Here is a 14,618-nt window from a genome sequence, read left to right as displayed (position 1 = left end):
AAACATGACCTCAGAATTTTATCAATAGTTTTAAGAGTTCATGGGTCCACCAGAGCTCACCCATGGACTCTAGATTCAGAACCCCAGGGATAGAGTTTGAGTGGGTTTTCTCAACAACATCACAACCTCCTCTGCAGAGACATGCCAAGTAGGAAAATAAGTCATGGTGGAGAATATATATATACAGCATTTGCTCATGTAACTGCATTTAAGAATAATAATGTTGGGGCCTCCCTGATGGTACAGGGGTTAAAGTCTCAGTGCTATCAAGACATCACCAGCCACTGCGGCATGAGTTTGATCCCTAGCCAGGGAGCTGACCCACATGGTGCTGCAGACCTCTCCTGTCTCGCCCACTGCTCCCCTCAGGAGTGTATTTCAGTAGATCTGCCTGTTTTGCTCTGGTGAATCCTCTCACCCCACACCTCCAGCCTAGACCCCAGTTTTTGTATGCATAAATAAATGAAATACATCTTTAGAGAAAATAATAATAATGAAAGTTCATGTCATTATGGTTGTTACCATTTGCTGGACTCCTACCAAGTGCTTTCTACATACCTTATCTAATTTAATTCTTTTTTTTTAAAAGATTCATTTTTATTTATTTATACAAGCACTGGGTACAGTCAGAAGCGCGGGAGGGTGAGAGAATTCACCAGAGTCAGAGTGGGGAGCAGAGCAGGCAGAAGGACCAAAGTACACTGCTGAAGGGAGCAGCGGGCCGCAGGAGAGGTCTGCGCACCATGTGGGACCCTCCTCCAGTGGCCAGGGAGCAGCCAGGGATCGAACCGGTGCTGCAGAGGCTGCGGGCAGCTTCGCAACCCAGCGCTCAACCGCTGCGCCACCGGGGAGGCCTGTAATTTAATTCTTACAGTAACCCTATGAGGTGACTGTTACACCTAATTTACAAATTAGAAAATGAAGGACACAGAGACTAAGTGGGTAACTTGTCCAAAGTTACTTAACTACTAAATAGAGCTAGAACTCCAACCCCAGAGTCATTGACTCCAAAGTCCATGTTCTTCAGCTATGTCACACTATCTTGTACTCTCCTTATATATAGCTGTTTCACTGAACCTTTAGCAAATGTTTTTTGAGTGGCTGCTACATGCCTGTCCCTCACAGACAGTGATAATACATCTTCAGGAGGGAGGCACAGGTGTCTGCTGAGGAGTGTGTTCTCTGCAGCTAGGCACCGTGCCTGAGTTTGAATTCTAACCTTATCTCTTCCTAACTGTGATATCTGCCAAGTTACTTAATCTCTCTGGCCCTCAGTTTCATCATCTGTAGAGTGAGACAGTAATGGTACCTGCTCATAAGACTTATTGTAAAGACAAAATGAGGCGATGATGGAAAATGTCCATAGCAGGCAAATTGATAGAGACAGAAAATAGAGAAGTGGTTGCCCAAGGCTGGAGGGGATCGGGCCTTGGGGAGTGACTGCTTAATGGGTATGGGGTTTCTATTTAGGGGTGATGAAAAAGTTCTGGAACTTGATAGTCGTGACAGTTACACAACTCTGACTATACCAAAAACAATTCAGTTATACATGTAAATAAATGAATTGTATGGTATATCAATAAGTATTAGTGGCTGTTGGGCCTCCCCGGTGGCACAGCGGTTGAGCGCTGGGTTGTGAAGCTGCTTGCAGCCTCTGCAGCGCTGGTTCAATCCCCGGCTGCTCCCCGGCCACCAGAGGAGGGTCCCACGTGGCGCGCAGACCTCTCCTGCTGCCCGCTGCTCCCCTCAGCAGTGTGCTTCTGTCCTTTTGCCTGTTCTGCTCCCCACTCTGGCCCTGGTGAATTCTCTTACCCTCCCGCGCTTCTGACTGTACCCAGTGCATGTATAAATAAATAAATAAATAAATCTTAAAAAAAAAATTGTATCCCTTAAAAAAATAAAAGCATTAGTGGCTGTTACTATTCTTGTTAGTATTACCAACAAAATAGGCATGCTCCTTGCTATCATGGAGCTTTTGTCTTGCAGATGACTTGAGACCAGGCAGGCACTGCCCCTTCCTATATCAGATGAACAGTTCACTGGGTCCACTGACAGATGCAGAGGACAGAGAATAAAGACACAGCAACAGGCATCTTGAAGCTGCCTTTCAGGAATACCTGTAATGATTTAGTAAATGCCCATTTTCCAGGAGGGCAAATAACTCAGGTTTTTTTCCCTCATGTCCCATTTTCTTGAGAAAGAAACCATTGATAAGCAAACTAAGATCAGGATTTAATTCAGAGCAACCCCAAGGTTTGCTCTGGGTTTATACTGGTGAGGTAGGGAAAGCTCTACCAACAGGAACATCTCCAGTAATGCCAATTTCACAAATGAACTTCAATGCCTGGCCATTCTGCCACTCTTGCTGTGTGCTCTTGAGCTCTGAGGCTGCTTAAAAAAAAAAAAAAAGGCACCAAACAAAAAACTGAACAGCCCCTTTCAGGGCATGGCTAAGACTCAGAATAGTCTCCTGTCTCTGCCACCACCTGCCCCAAAGCCTCATGGAATCCTGAATCATCAGCAAAGAGAGAGAGTTCTGCTATATTTGGTGCTGGGTGTATTTTATTGTCTTTTCATCTTTTGTAAAATTCTTTGGAAAACCTTTCAAAACTGTTAACTGTAACACTCATCTTATGTGGTCCCCCAGTCCTCTCAACTTTTTTGCCCAAGTTGGCCTGTGCAACATATTTTTACTCCCAGTGCTGCTCTTGCAGAAGATACAGACAGAAATCCCTTCTAGATGTTCAGTTTTACTTGTTTTTGTCTATCTTAGGAAGTAAAAGTTAATGATCTATGCTTGAAAGAGCCTGCTAAAAATGATATTCAGAAATAAATAGCATATATTCAAATTTATGTGCATTTAACTTTATTCCCCCTGACTTTATTAAAATAGTTTTTCTCTGGCCATACTTGAAGGTCAGATTTTAAGCAGCGATTCCTCATTTTCCTCTTTCCTCCCCAGTTCAGTCTCCTAACCCTTTGGTTTGCAGGAATTGGCAACAAGCAGAGGGGAGAACAGAACTTGAATTTTCAGCTCAGCCCTCTGCTGAGTAAGATGCTGGTCAGATAGTAGCAATCTTTGGTATTGGATGAGGAATGGTAACTTCCCATCCCTAGAGAACGGAGACAACCCCCCTCCCCACTCCTAAAAATGTATCAATATCTGTCATTCCCTGAGCTGGAGCTAGACAGTGATAACCTAGAAGGTGGTATGTGGGTCTGCTTAGGGACAAAGCAACTCTTCCTTTCTTCCTGGGGCCTGCTTTCATTGTTAAAATGTTTTGCTTATTCTGTACTCCCAGGATACTGCCTTGCCCTTTTTCTTGTTTAGTGGCATAGCGAGACCTCAGAATTTGTGAGAATGTGACTGTTAGGCTTAGGGTATCCTTTCCATGTGTAAACACAACAGTTGTGCCTGTCCATCTGCTGTACCAAACAATAGGTGTGAATGGGGCTGAGCAAAAAAACAGTGGAGGATGCAAGTAGGGAAGGAGAGGTATGGGAGCTGGTGTGGAGAGGACCACGAGGGGGCCGGGGGCCCTGGGTCTTAGTCCCAGCTTGGCCATTTTCTCCCTGCAGGTACAAATGACTAACTTGCAGGTTTGCCTGGCAAGTGGTAACCGCTGAGCCATTGGAAGTGAAAGCTACTCCTGTGTGTGCCTTGGACAAAGCCTCAGTTTCCTCATCTGTTCATTGAGCATGATATTAGCTTCACTTCTCAGGGTTGTTGGAAGATAAAATCAAATAATAGGGAGGAGAGCATCTCGAAAAGTTGAAACTACGAGTCCAGTATAAAGTCACGTTTTTAATGATGCCTGGGCCTTTTCTGTGTCTTTCTTAAGTATGGGAAGTTTGAGGGATTACTGTCAGGCTTTTCTTGCCTTAGTTGAGTCTATTTTCTGGTATTAATTTACACATGAAAATAGACCATTTTTCTTGAATTGTCCCACATTGAGAATTATTTTCAGTTGTTGGTGTCAATACCATTCACAGAAAAGTTATTTGAACAATGTAGTCTCCCAACTTGCAGAAGAGGCATTTTTGTTTTCTGCTCATCTCTCTACTAGTGTTTGAATATGGAGTATGGGCCCTGACTTTGCACCTTTTAAAGTGACTTTGGGTGTTTACTTGTGAATACAAACTCTGTAAACCTGTTTAAAACGATGGAGTGTAGACATCTGTGGGGATTAGCTAGGGCACTGTATTCAGTCGGGAAAAAAAAAAAGTCTGTGTAACTCACTGTGAAAGGCAGCATGCAGCCCCTTCTGCCCAGTCCCCCACCCAGGGCAGCTCATATCCGTGTGGCAGAATGGGGGCCCATGTCTTTAGGACATTAGGAAACCTTTCTCAAGAAGCAAAAGAGGCTTCAGATCTGACTCTTTCTACCTCTCCACAGTGCCGGAAGTTGCCTAGTGACCCCCAGGAACCCACCAAGAAAAGCCCCAGGGGGGCTTCAGATTCAGGAAAAGAGCACAATGGAGTCAGGGTAAAGCACAAGCACCGGAAGCCAACAAAGCCAGAGTCCCAGTCTCCAGGAAAACGAGCCGATGGCCACGAGGAAGGTAGGCCCCATAGATCCTGGCCCTCTGGGTTGGGCTTCCCAGGGATCCTTGTGGCAACTCAGGGGGTAGGGGCTCTGAGACTGGCCAGAAAAGTGAGACTCCCTCACTGTGGAAAGAAGAGCATATTGACACTTCTGAGAAAGGCCAGGGGGATGGGAGTAGAGGCTTATTCTGCTCTCACTGGTGGCCAGAATAAGGCAGGTTCTGAAGGCAGAAGGAGGTGGTTTTTACAGGACAAAAGTCAGTCCTGTAACAGAGTAGCCCATCTGTCGCCCTGCAATGGGTCTAGGCCCAGAAAAGAAGCAGGTTTAATGAGTACTGAGACAAAAACAGCAGAATGGATGTTCATTACACTTTTCTCTTCCTTTGGGTATATTTAAAAACTCCATTATGAAAAGTTAAAAATAAAAAGCTAGTTTGCCGACTGGAAGGGTTTAGAGAAATCCTAAACCCTTATTTTTATTTAGGGATACACAGGATGTTTGGGGTGGGGAGGTGTGTCCTCAACCTGTATGCTCTGCCACTAATAGTTCCTCAGCACCCCCATCAGTGAGAACACCTCCAGTATTCCTGCCCACAGTAGTCTGTGTTCATGGCCTTGCCTGTCCAGCATGACCTGCCTCTGAAATCTGTTCTTACATAGCAGTTTCCCTCTGTTCACTGCTCTCTGCTCCCATCTTCCTGCCTTACTCAGTTCTCTAAGGCTCATTGAGGTTTCCCTTCTCTGGCAACCTGCCCTGCTCCAGCTCGTTTATAACTTTGTGGAGGTGCCTCAGCCTCACGGTCACACAAGCAGCCAGCCTTCTACTTTCTGGCACACTGGCAGATCGATTCTGTGCACTGCCATTTTTGGAGTCAGCAAAAATAGCCCACCACCCAGTTTTTGACACCCCCTACCCTCCTTACTAAGACACAGGTGATCGCAACACAGGGGCACTAATGAATGTAACCCAGGAAAAACATAATCCCTGCCTTGATTTTTCCACCTGAGTCTTATCAGGTGGGCTTTCTGGGCTTAGACTCTGATTGTGATGTTTCTCCCTTCTGCATGAAACCACACATCATTCTAGGTTCCTTGGAAAAGAAAGCAAAGAGCAGTTTCCGGGACTTCATCCCTGTGGTTCTGAGCACCAGGACACGCAGCCAGTCTGGTGAGTCAGTTTGAGGCCGTGGCCCATCTTGGCACTTCTCTGCAAAGAGAGGTAGAAATCTGCTTGAGCTCTTTTGCCTTTGGTACAAGTGGAGATTTGGGAATTTGATTCACTGTGTCAAGATGCTCAGCTCCTTGCAGACACAAGAGAGCCTGGGCAGGGCAGAGGGGACAGTGCCCAGGATTTTAGAACTATTTGCTTAACTTTTCAGAGCAGGGATTTGACACCTCTTGTTGGGGCAGGTGGAAAGAAGAAAGGGCTACATCACTTAGGAAAACTAGTTCTTCTCAAAGAAGAATCATGGCATTTCATGATTATTGGGGCCAATCTCAGGCATGGACCATATGTGACAAGTGTCATCAAAATTAGACAGAATCAGGGGCCTCCCTGGTGGGGAGGGATTAAGACGCAACTTATGAAGCTATCCACAGCCTCTGCAGCGAGTTCGATCCCCGGCCAGGGAGCTACCCACATGGTGCAGCAGACCTCTCCTGACTTGACCACTGTTCCCCTCAGCAGTGTATTTCGATCAATCTGCTGTTCTGTTCCCCACTCTGTCTCTGGTGAATCATCCCACCCCCCACACCTCTGGCCTGTACCCTAGTTCCTGAAAAAAAAAATTAGACAGAATCAGAGCTGACAGAATCACATGTGGTCCCCAGAATGTGTATTGGTCAGCCGCCACTCTCTGAAAGCGGATAGTACTTTCCAACCACCACTGTTGTCTGGTAGCCTCCATGTTGATATGTAGTGCTGGAGATCGTTGCCCCAATTTACCCAGATTACCATGCGGAGTGGCTAGAAGGGGGGAGCAGGGCACCGTGTAAACTCAGTTACCTGACATCCTGTTAACTGGCCCCTCAGCACATGGAATACACTGTGGTAATTGGGGCTTGTAATGATGGCCTAGAGGCCTCAAAAAATTCTCAAATGTCCTTTGAATCATCAAAGAGTGATTACATTATGGCCAGTCCCATGTTAGTGTTAAACACATTGTATTGTATTTGATTCTCTGGAAATTGGTGATCCCTGTGTGATCTCTATGGTGATTCTGTGTTAACCACACTATTAGATTAACCAGAACACTTTGTTCCCTGCCTGGTCTGTATAATGGAAGGTTTACTGGCTATTTGACTCTCTTTAAGTGGTCTAAATGACTGGAAGCTTTGGTCAAGGGCCACTGCCTCGAACCATTTCTTTATTTTTCTGACCTTGTTTGGGTTTGGAGACTGTCAAATTAATAACCAGGCATTGGGACAAAGATGGTGACACCTCAAAGCTCCTTCCAAGGAAGATGTCAACTTTCCTCTAGTGCTAACTGGCCAATTTAGGCCTGGACTTCTGTCGTTAGCAGAGTTGAATGAAGGAGTGGCGGGGAAAATGGCTTCTTGGTAGGGTGGCCGAGGAGGGCAGGAAAGGTGCCATCTGTCATCCTGGGGTGGTGGGGAAAGGAAGGGGAAGAGCCTGCCCAGCAGTCAAGAGCAGCTGCAATGGGGTGGGAAAGGTGCCAGGGAGAAAGCTCCATCCCTGGACTCTTGGCCACTCAATAGGAGGTGGGGCAGTGGAAGGGAAGGAGCCTGCTGAGGCGCCTGGGGCCTCACTACCCGGGCATTGTCACTGGAAAGGGACTTCTTGCTTCGCTTCTCCTGAGACTTCTGCTGTGATGATTTGGCTTATCCAGGGTGGCTGTCAGCAGGATTTGTTTTGCTATGCAGTGATCAGGGGTGGGGGCGCGCCATGTCAATCTGTCCTCCCTTGCCCTCTGCTAAACCCTGATTTTCTAAAGGGCAAGGACCTGTGACCTTCTCCTGCCCCTCACACAATTCTTAGCACCTCGCAAGCACTAAGTCAGTCTGTGGAATGAATTAAGTTGGCACAACAACGTGGATGAGGAAGGTTGTGAGGTTCTGATGCATGACAGTTGTGTGATATGTTGGACTCTGTAAGTGCTCATGGGCAAATGACCTAATTCGAGCCTCCAACAAGTCCTGTGAGGTTAGTAAGGCAGACAACAGTATCTCAGTATTATAGACGAGGAAACAAAAGTGAAGGAACTTTCCCAGAGTGTACAGCAAATAGCTGGCACAGCCTGAACTTGAACCCAGACCTTCAAACTCCTAATCCAGGGCATTGCTTCCACACCATACTTTTTGTCCTTTGAAGAGGTACCTGACCGACCTCTGTACATCCCATCCACAGGAAGCATCTGTAGCTCCTTTGCTGGTATGGCAGACAGTGACATGGGAAGCCAGGAAGTCTTCCCTACAGAGGAGGAAGAGGAGGTAACTCCCACCCCAGCTAAGCGTCGAAAGGTGAGAAAGACCCAACGGGACACCCAATATCGCAGTCACCATGCCCAGGACAAGAGTCTGCTGAGCCAGGGCCGCAGGCACCTGTGGCGAGCCCGAGAAATGCCCTGGAGAACAGAGGCTGCCCGGCAAATGTGGGACACCAATGAAGAGGAGGAGGAAGATGAAGAGGAAGGCTTGATGAAGAGGAAGAAACGGAGACGGCAGAAGAGCCGAAAATACCAGACTGGAGAGTACCTGACCGAGCAAGAGGAAGAACAGCGGCGGAAAGGGAGAGCAGGTAAGGCCGGCCAGGGGGCTGCTGCCCCAGTGAGCTGCTGTCACCTGTCCCCAAACCACAGTGACTTTGGCTTCTGGGGACCCTCGGGCATCTTGCCTTCTCCACGCCAGCCTCTGAACCCATAGAAACCTTGTGCTATGAGCTCCAGCTGCCAGAGGGGGTCACTCATCTCTAGTCCCAAGGTTTTGGCCTGGGGTTGAGATTGAATGAGTTCGGACTGACGACAGGTGAGCTGAGGACATGAAGGCCTGAACCCTCCAATTTCTTATATAAAAGTCTGAACTTGTGGGCATGGCCACAGTGACATCCTTGGCTTGGGACAAATCGATTCCAGCAAGTTTTCTGGTTGGCTTGAGGGAGTCGGGCCTTTTGGGCAGTTGGGTTCTTTCTCCTAGAATCTTGGGTTCAAGAAGAAAGAGGGCATTGGCTGACTTTCCTGGGATGCCTCCAGCCCCTAAACTAAAAAGAAGTACAATGGTTTCCTCAGCCCAACAGAAGAACTTGGAATAGAAGCGGGCACAACTTTGCTTTCTTGGTTAAAGTCACAAAGGTTCTAAGCGGTGGAGTGAAGCTTTGAGGTGACCCAAGGTGGCATCGTTTTTATTGGACCTGAGTTGGAAAAGCAGGCAGCCCAAAGGAAAAACCAGGCTTTCTTTGGCTACATCAGATGCTATAAAATGTAATCATGGAGGCACAGACCGTTACAGAGGCAAATATCGGTATGTTCCGCTAAGTATTGCTCAGCCTCATTCCTAGAGTGGATTTCTAGATGAGCAAAAAGCACACCTCTGGGTTCCATAAGAACACCTCTGCCCCTCGATCTCTTTCTCTGACCTCTGTCCTTGAAGCAACAATTGATTTTCTTCTATGATGGATTCATCCTGAGCTGCCAATACCTATTTGCAGTCTCGTTAGTGAGAACGGAATTAGCAAATACTGAGTGGGTTATAGCTATTGGGTTTGCTAGAATGCAAAGAAGGCTAAACCTCATTTCTGTTTAAATAGAGATATCTATGATACCTGTCCCTACACTGTAGAGAGTAATTGAGCTAGTTTCCATCAACTATGTGAGAATGTGGGGATAATGTCCCCTTTTTTCTGCCAGCGCCATAATGGATTGTTCAGGAATGAGTTGTCAAAATGTTGGCTTTAGCCACTTTGTGTTAGGACAAGGAGGAGCTTTTGTATCATCCAGTCTTCTCTAATGAGAGCTGGTTCCCTTAAAGCTTGGAAACTTCTTAATGGAACTTAACAGCTTTGGTAACCAGAAAGACCTTCAAGGTTGCTGTGGTCCAGCTTTCTACCTTTTGCAGAAATCTCAAAAGCACTCTTGACAAGCAGCTAGCTAGCCTTTGCTCAAACGCCTCCAGGAGCATGGAGAACACCACTTAACAAGACATCCTATATGAGTTCCAGTCATTGGAAAGTAAGTCATTCTCCTCCCATGCTGTGTGTAAGGGTATTGTTGGCTCTGGCACATGATCTGGTCATCTTCCTCCAGATTTGATGGTATCCTCCTGAAGGAATTGCCTGGCAAACATCTCTCTTCCCAGAAAGCTGTGGCCCCTCCAGTTATCCCAGTCCACTAGTGGGTTGGGGCTAGCTGAGAGGAAGGGGTGGTAAGACATTTGGCCTTCTGAAGAGCTGTACCTTCACCTACTGTCAGATCCTCATACTGCCTCTCAGATCAATATCAGAGAATCAGGAAAAGACCAGACTAGACAGGTCACCTTACTCCTGTCTGAACCTTGGGAATCCTTTTCGCCTGGACTTGGGAATCTCCCTTCTTGACCTGCAGAGGAGACAGGAAGAACACCACCACTCTCACCATACGCCTCCACTCTCTGTTCCCTTCGTGTTACTCTGGAGCTCCTGCTTCGCCAGTCGAATACACTCCAGAACCTGCCCTGCCTTGAGTGAACTAGTTGGGGGGCTGCTGCATTTCCTGTGACATCAGATGCTGTAATACAGTTTTCCTATGTTTACTGAGGTCCTTTCAGGCACAGTTCTGTCCCTTCCTCTTTTGGCGCAGCCCAAACTTGTTATAGCAAAATCCCTGGTTTAGAATCCCTGGCTTGGAAGCACCATTAGAAGCCATCTAACACAGCAGGTCTTTGACATGTATGGAGACCCACTAGTGGGTTGCAGCTAGTTGGGAAAAGGGGTGTTAAGACAGGTGACCTTATAAATGCTGTGCCTCACTGACAGCCTGTTCTTCATGCTGTGATGATGGTTCCCACTCTGATCTGCCCCTAGCGATGTCACACATGGGCACACATGTCAAGGTCAGGGGGAGGCAAAGTAAGAACTCCTGGCTCTTGCCCAACCCCTCGCTTTGCAAATTGGAGAAACTGAGGCCACACCTATTCACTTCACAGATATATTGATCTTTTGCTACATGCCGGGCATCACGGTCAGTACTGTGGGGGAGATAAAGAACACATGGGCGTGGTCCTACCTAAAGAGTTTGCACTTAAATAAGCGCATGTTGCCTATTTAACTCATTACATTCTCGTACCAGTCCTGTGATGTGTATTATATTTGACAGAGATGGAAATTGAGATGGGGATTATCACTCATCTGCAGTCAATCACACAGCAGTGGCCATGTAACACCACATTAAGAGATATGGGCAAACACAATCTATTCCCCCCTACATGTGGGGTTTAGGACTGACCCTGAGGGATAAGGCTCTTGGTAATGGCGTTCCCAGCAAATCTTTTTCGAAATTAGAGTGCATTTTGTTCAGTGAGCTGTGTCTAGAATCAGAGATGTTGCCCATTGTGTTCCAGTGACACCAGTGACTTGATTTCCAATTAGGGAAAGCAGCAGGTTTCTGCCATGGCCCACCAGCTAAGTAGGGCCCATGGTACCTTTTGGCTTCAGGGAGTCTCTGTGGCTTTGAACTTGGTGTACTTGGAGAGTGACCAATAGGGCAGTTAGATGGGTGGAGCTCAGGGTATGAATGATGCCTTCTACCATTCACTCCCCACCCCAGTATACTTCATGCTTCACTTCAGCAGAGCTACTAAATTTGTTTGCATATTGGTATGAAGAAAGAGACAAAGATGTGGGGCAGGGGGCACGGGGAGGGGGAGGAAGCGGAAAAGAAAATTCTGATTTGCTCTGGGGTGTGGGGAAATGTTTTTAAAATTACCCTCAACTGGGGACAGCTACCTGAGCTGCCCCCTGCTGGCAGGGCTGGGAGGTGTTGCCTACTTTTCGAGGTGGGACTTTGACGTTGAAGTACAGAGTCCATTCCAGAAGCATTCAGTGGAAGAGTCAGCACCACACTAGATACTGGTAGCTGATAGTCCCTAACTTTGTACTGAGATTTGAAGCCTCAGAGTCCTCTGATTCATCTTAGAGGAAGGCTTTGCTTTCCTGTGTTCCATTCCCTGACACCCATCCTTTTCTGTTTCTTACCTTCAGATTTAAAGGCCCGTAAGCAGAAGGCTTCCTCCCAAAGTTCAGAGCACCGCCTCAGGAACAGGAACCTTCCATTGCCCAACAAAGCCCAGGGGATCTCAGATTCACCAAATGGTTTCCTCCCAAATAACTTGGAGGAGCCAGCCTGCCTTGAAAATTCAGAAAAGCCATCAGGAAAACGAAAATGCAAGACCAAGCACATGAGCACCATCTCAGAAGAGACAAAGGTATGTTGTGTGTTGTCAGGGAGGGGAGCAGGGAGTGGGCTGGGTGGCAGGCTTTCCACAGGCTCCTCAGTCAACAATGCTTGAGTGTGAGGGGGTGGGGAGTATCAAGTGAACCTATATTTATTAAAAGTATTTTAAACTAGTTCTAGAAGGGTTGGGACTGGATTTGAAAAATGGAAACAAAAGTCAGAGCTAACAATAAGGATTTACAAACTATAGGGTTTGGCCTATAATAACTTTTCATTGACAATCCTTGGATTGAGTTAAGGAAGAGTTAAAGAATATGGCAGGATGTTAGGCTGAATAGCTTGTTAATGTCCAATCAAGAAGCTTTTGTCTGGGCTTAACTCACTGGAAACCAATCAGGGAGCTTTCTGAGCCAATCAAGGTAGAAAACAACTTGTAGAAGCAAGGATGTTACTGTCCAGACAAAGGATGCTACTTGAGGGTGGGTCTGAAGGAATTCCACTTGGGCCTGGTTATGGCCACTCTTCCCCATGCCCCACTCCCCAATTCTTTTTCTTCTCAGAGAAGCAGAAGAGCGGGTAACGTTCACCAATTCGTAGCCAGGCAAATGTTCTAGAACCCCCGTTCAAAACTGACATTGAGTTTTGGGTCTGATGTTCATAGTGTTGGTGTTGGGTTCCCCACTGGTTTGAAAACTAACATTGTCCTCTTCCTGGGTGAGCTTTACTGACAAGTGAATGCCAGCTTCAAGTGTATAACCTTAGTGTGTATTTGTCATTAAAAACTAACAACGAGAAAAGAGGTCACATTGGGCTTGCTTTGCTCCTTGTGATTCTTTTGACCCTTTCCAGCTCCAGAACAGGGATCCCTGAATGGCATAGGCAGAGGGGGGAACCCGGGTGCTTGTCCCTGTTCTTGCCTTTCCCCCTCCAGCAGTCTGGTTCTAGCTCAGACAGGGTACTCAAACCTATTCCCTCATCTTTAAAAATGGAGCTAGTGCTCCATGTCCTTCCTATATCACAAGAGTGCTTGGGGGAACAAAGGAAGCAAGGGACATGAAAGGCTTTGAGAATCATAAAGTGCTCTCCGAGGTTGGTGTGCACCTTCAAGCTTTTGGCTGAGTCTAGAATGAGAGGAGAGAGGCATTGAGTGGCAAGGTGGTAGTAAGTGATCCCTCCTCTCTTTTAATTCCCACAGTCACTGCTGGAAGTAGGCACTGTTGTCCTCATTTTATGGTGAGAAAACTGAGGCTCAAGGAGGTTAATGGACCTGTGTGAGGTCACTCAGGGGTCACAAGCAGCAGAGTTGGGACATAAAGCAGGCTTTGCTGCCCCTGGAGCCCTTGCTCTTTCTCTTTGCTTCCACTCTGAATCCAGGAGACACTGGGGGAGGGGTAGCCAGACAGGGAATCATGGCAACTGCGAGTAGTTCTGGGTAAGGTAGGCAGTCCCCTCCACTTCCTTCTGCTTCTCCTGAAATACTCAGATGGGCCCTGTCTCATACAGAGGTGACCAACCGCCTGACACTTGGCAGCCCACTGACGCTCTGGTTATTCTGCCTGGCAGTGTACACTGAAATGTTCCTCCCAGAGAGGTTTTGTCCCTTCCCAGGTCCTCCCTTTCTCTCTCCAGCCTTTCTTTTTCTCTCAGTCACCACCACCTGCTCTGGTTGCCCCCATGGCATAGTGCTTTGTAGTAGGAAGTAAGATGGCGGGGAGGGCAGGGGAGATGCCTGCAGCATGAAAGCCTGGAGTATTTTCTTCCCACAGGGACTCTGAGTCAGGGGGGAAAGGGGGAGTAGAGGGGTCCCCCATTTGCTCTCATTCCTCTCCCTATCAGGCAACCTCCCTTGCCTCTGGCAGCTCTGGTCCCCTGAGGGAGAGTCACCCTTTGGCTCCTGGCTTGACCAGCCAAAACCTGAGCATTTTACCCAGCATTCTCTAGTGTTGCCATTATATACTTCTACCTTCCTGGCAACAAAGCAGCATTCTACACTCAAAGCTAAGCTTTCCTGCTAGCAGTCGTACCTCACTGTCCTTTCAAGATGGAGATGGATAGCAGTTCTCCTTGTCTTGGGATTTGCCAGAGGAAACAAATGCCCTGGCTATCTCTTCTCTGCTGCCACTCCTTTCCTGGCTTCATGTCCTTGCAGACTACTTTTCTGCCTTCCCGATGCTCTGCACAAGTCAACAGATATCTTAACTCAAGCCTGAGTTAAGTGCTAAAAGGAACAAAAGAGAAGAAGACAATATGAACCCACTCCCAAGAAGCTTAAATGCTTAGCAGAGGAAACTAGACTGGCCTGTGAGACAATGGAAAGAATTAAGGCAGTGAGGCATCAGGGATTAGATTGTGTGATTCAGATGAGATATTCTAGGAATACAGAGAGCTAGAGAGCAGTGGGGACCAGAGAGTTGTAGAATGTTGTAGAAGGCATAGAATTTCAGTGAGACCTTGATGCTCTTAGGAATTTGAATAAATAGGCTGTATTAGTTATCTCTTGTTGTGTTAACGGGCTACCCTAAAACTTAGCAGCCTGATACACGGATCAACATGTATTGTCTACAATTTCTGGAGGTCAGCAATTCAGGAACAGTTTAATGGGGTCTGGCTTGGGATCTTCCATGAGGTTATGGCCAGGGCTACATTCATGTGAAGGCTTGACTGGGGCTGGAGGATCTGCTGCAAGGATGG

General features: G+C 47.2%; 1 protein-coding gene across 7 annotated transcripts in view; it reads left to right on the top strand.

Moving 5' to 3' along the window:
• BCORL1 (BCL6 corepressor like 1) overlaps positions 1-14,618 on the top strand; it is a 60,670-nt gene that overhangs the window by 27,378 nt on the left and 18,674 nt on the right. For 6 of the 7 annotated variants that reach the window (XM_037511955.2, XM_037511957.2, XM_037511954.2 and 3 more), the window contains 4 exons: positions 4,397-4,562; positions 5,633-5,713; positions 7,913-8,302; positions 11,735-11,958. In XM_037511955.2, coding sequence (XP_037367852.1) covers positions 4,397-4,562; positions 5,633-5,713; positions 7,913-8,302; positions 11,735-11,958 — 861 coding nt within the window. The remainder of the gene's footprint in view (positions 1-4,396; positions 4,563-5,632; positions 5,714-7,912; positions 8,303-11,734; positions 11,959-14,618) is intronic. The other variant, XM_054695565.1, reaches the window with a different exon arrangement.

Source organism: Talpa occidentalis, unplaced genomic scaffold, assembly GCF_014898055.3.
Source record: "Talpa occidentalis isolate TD23 unplaced genomic scaffold, MPIMG_talOcc4v2.1 talOcc4.15, whole genome shotgun sequence".
Taxonomy (NCBI): Eukaryota; Metazoa; Chordata; class Mammalia; order Eulipotyphla; family Talpidae; genus Talpa; species Talpa occidentalis.
The sequence above is the reverse complement of the archived record's forward strand: the minus strand, read 5'-3'. Positions and strand labels throughout refer to the sequence as shown.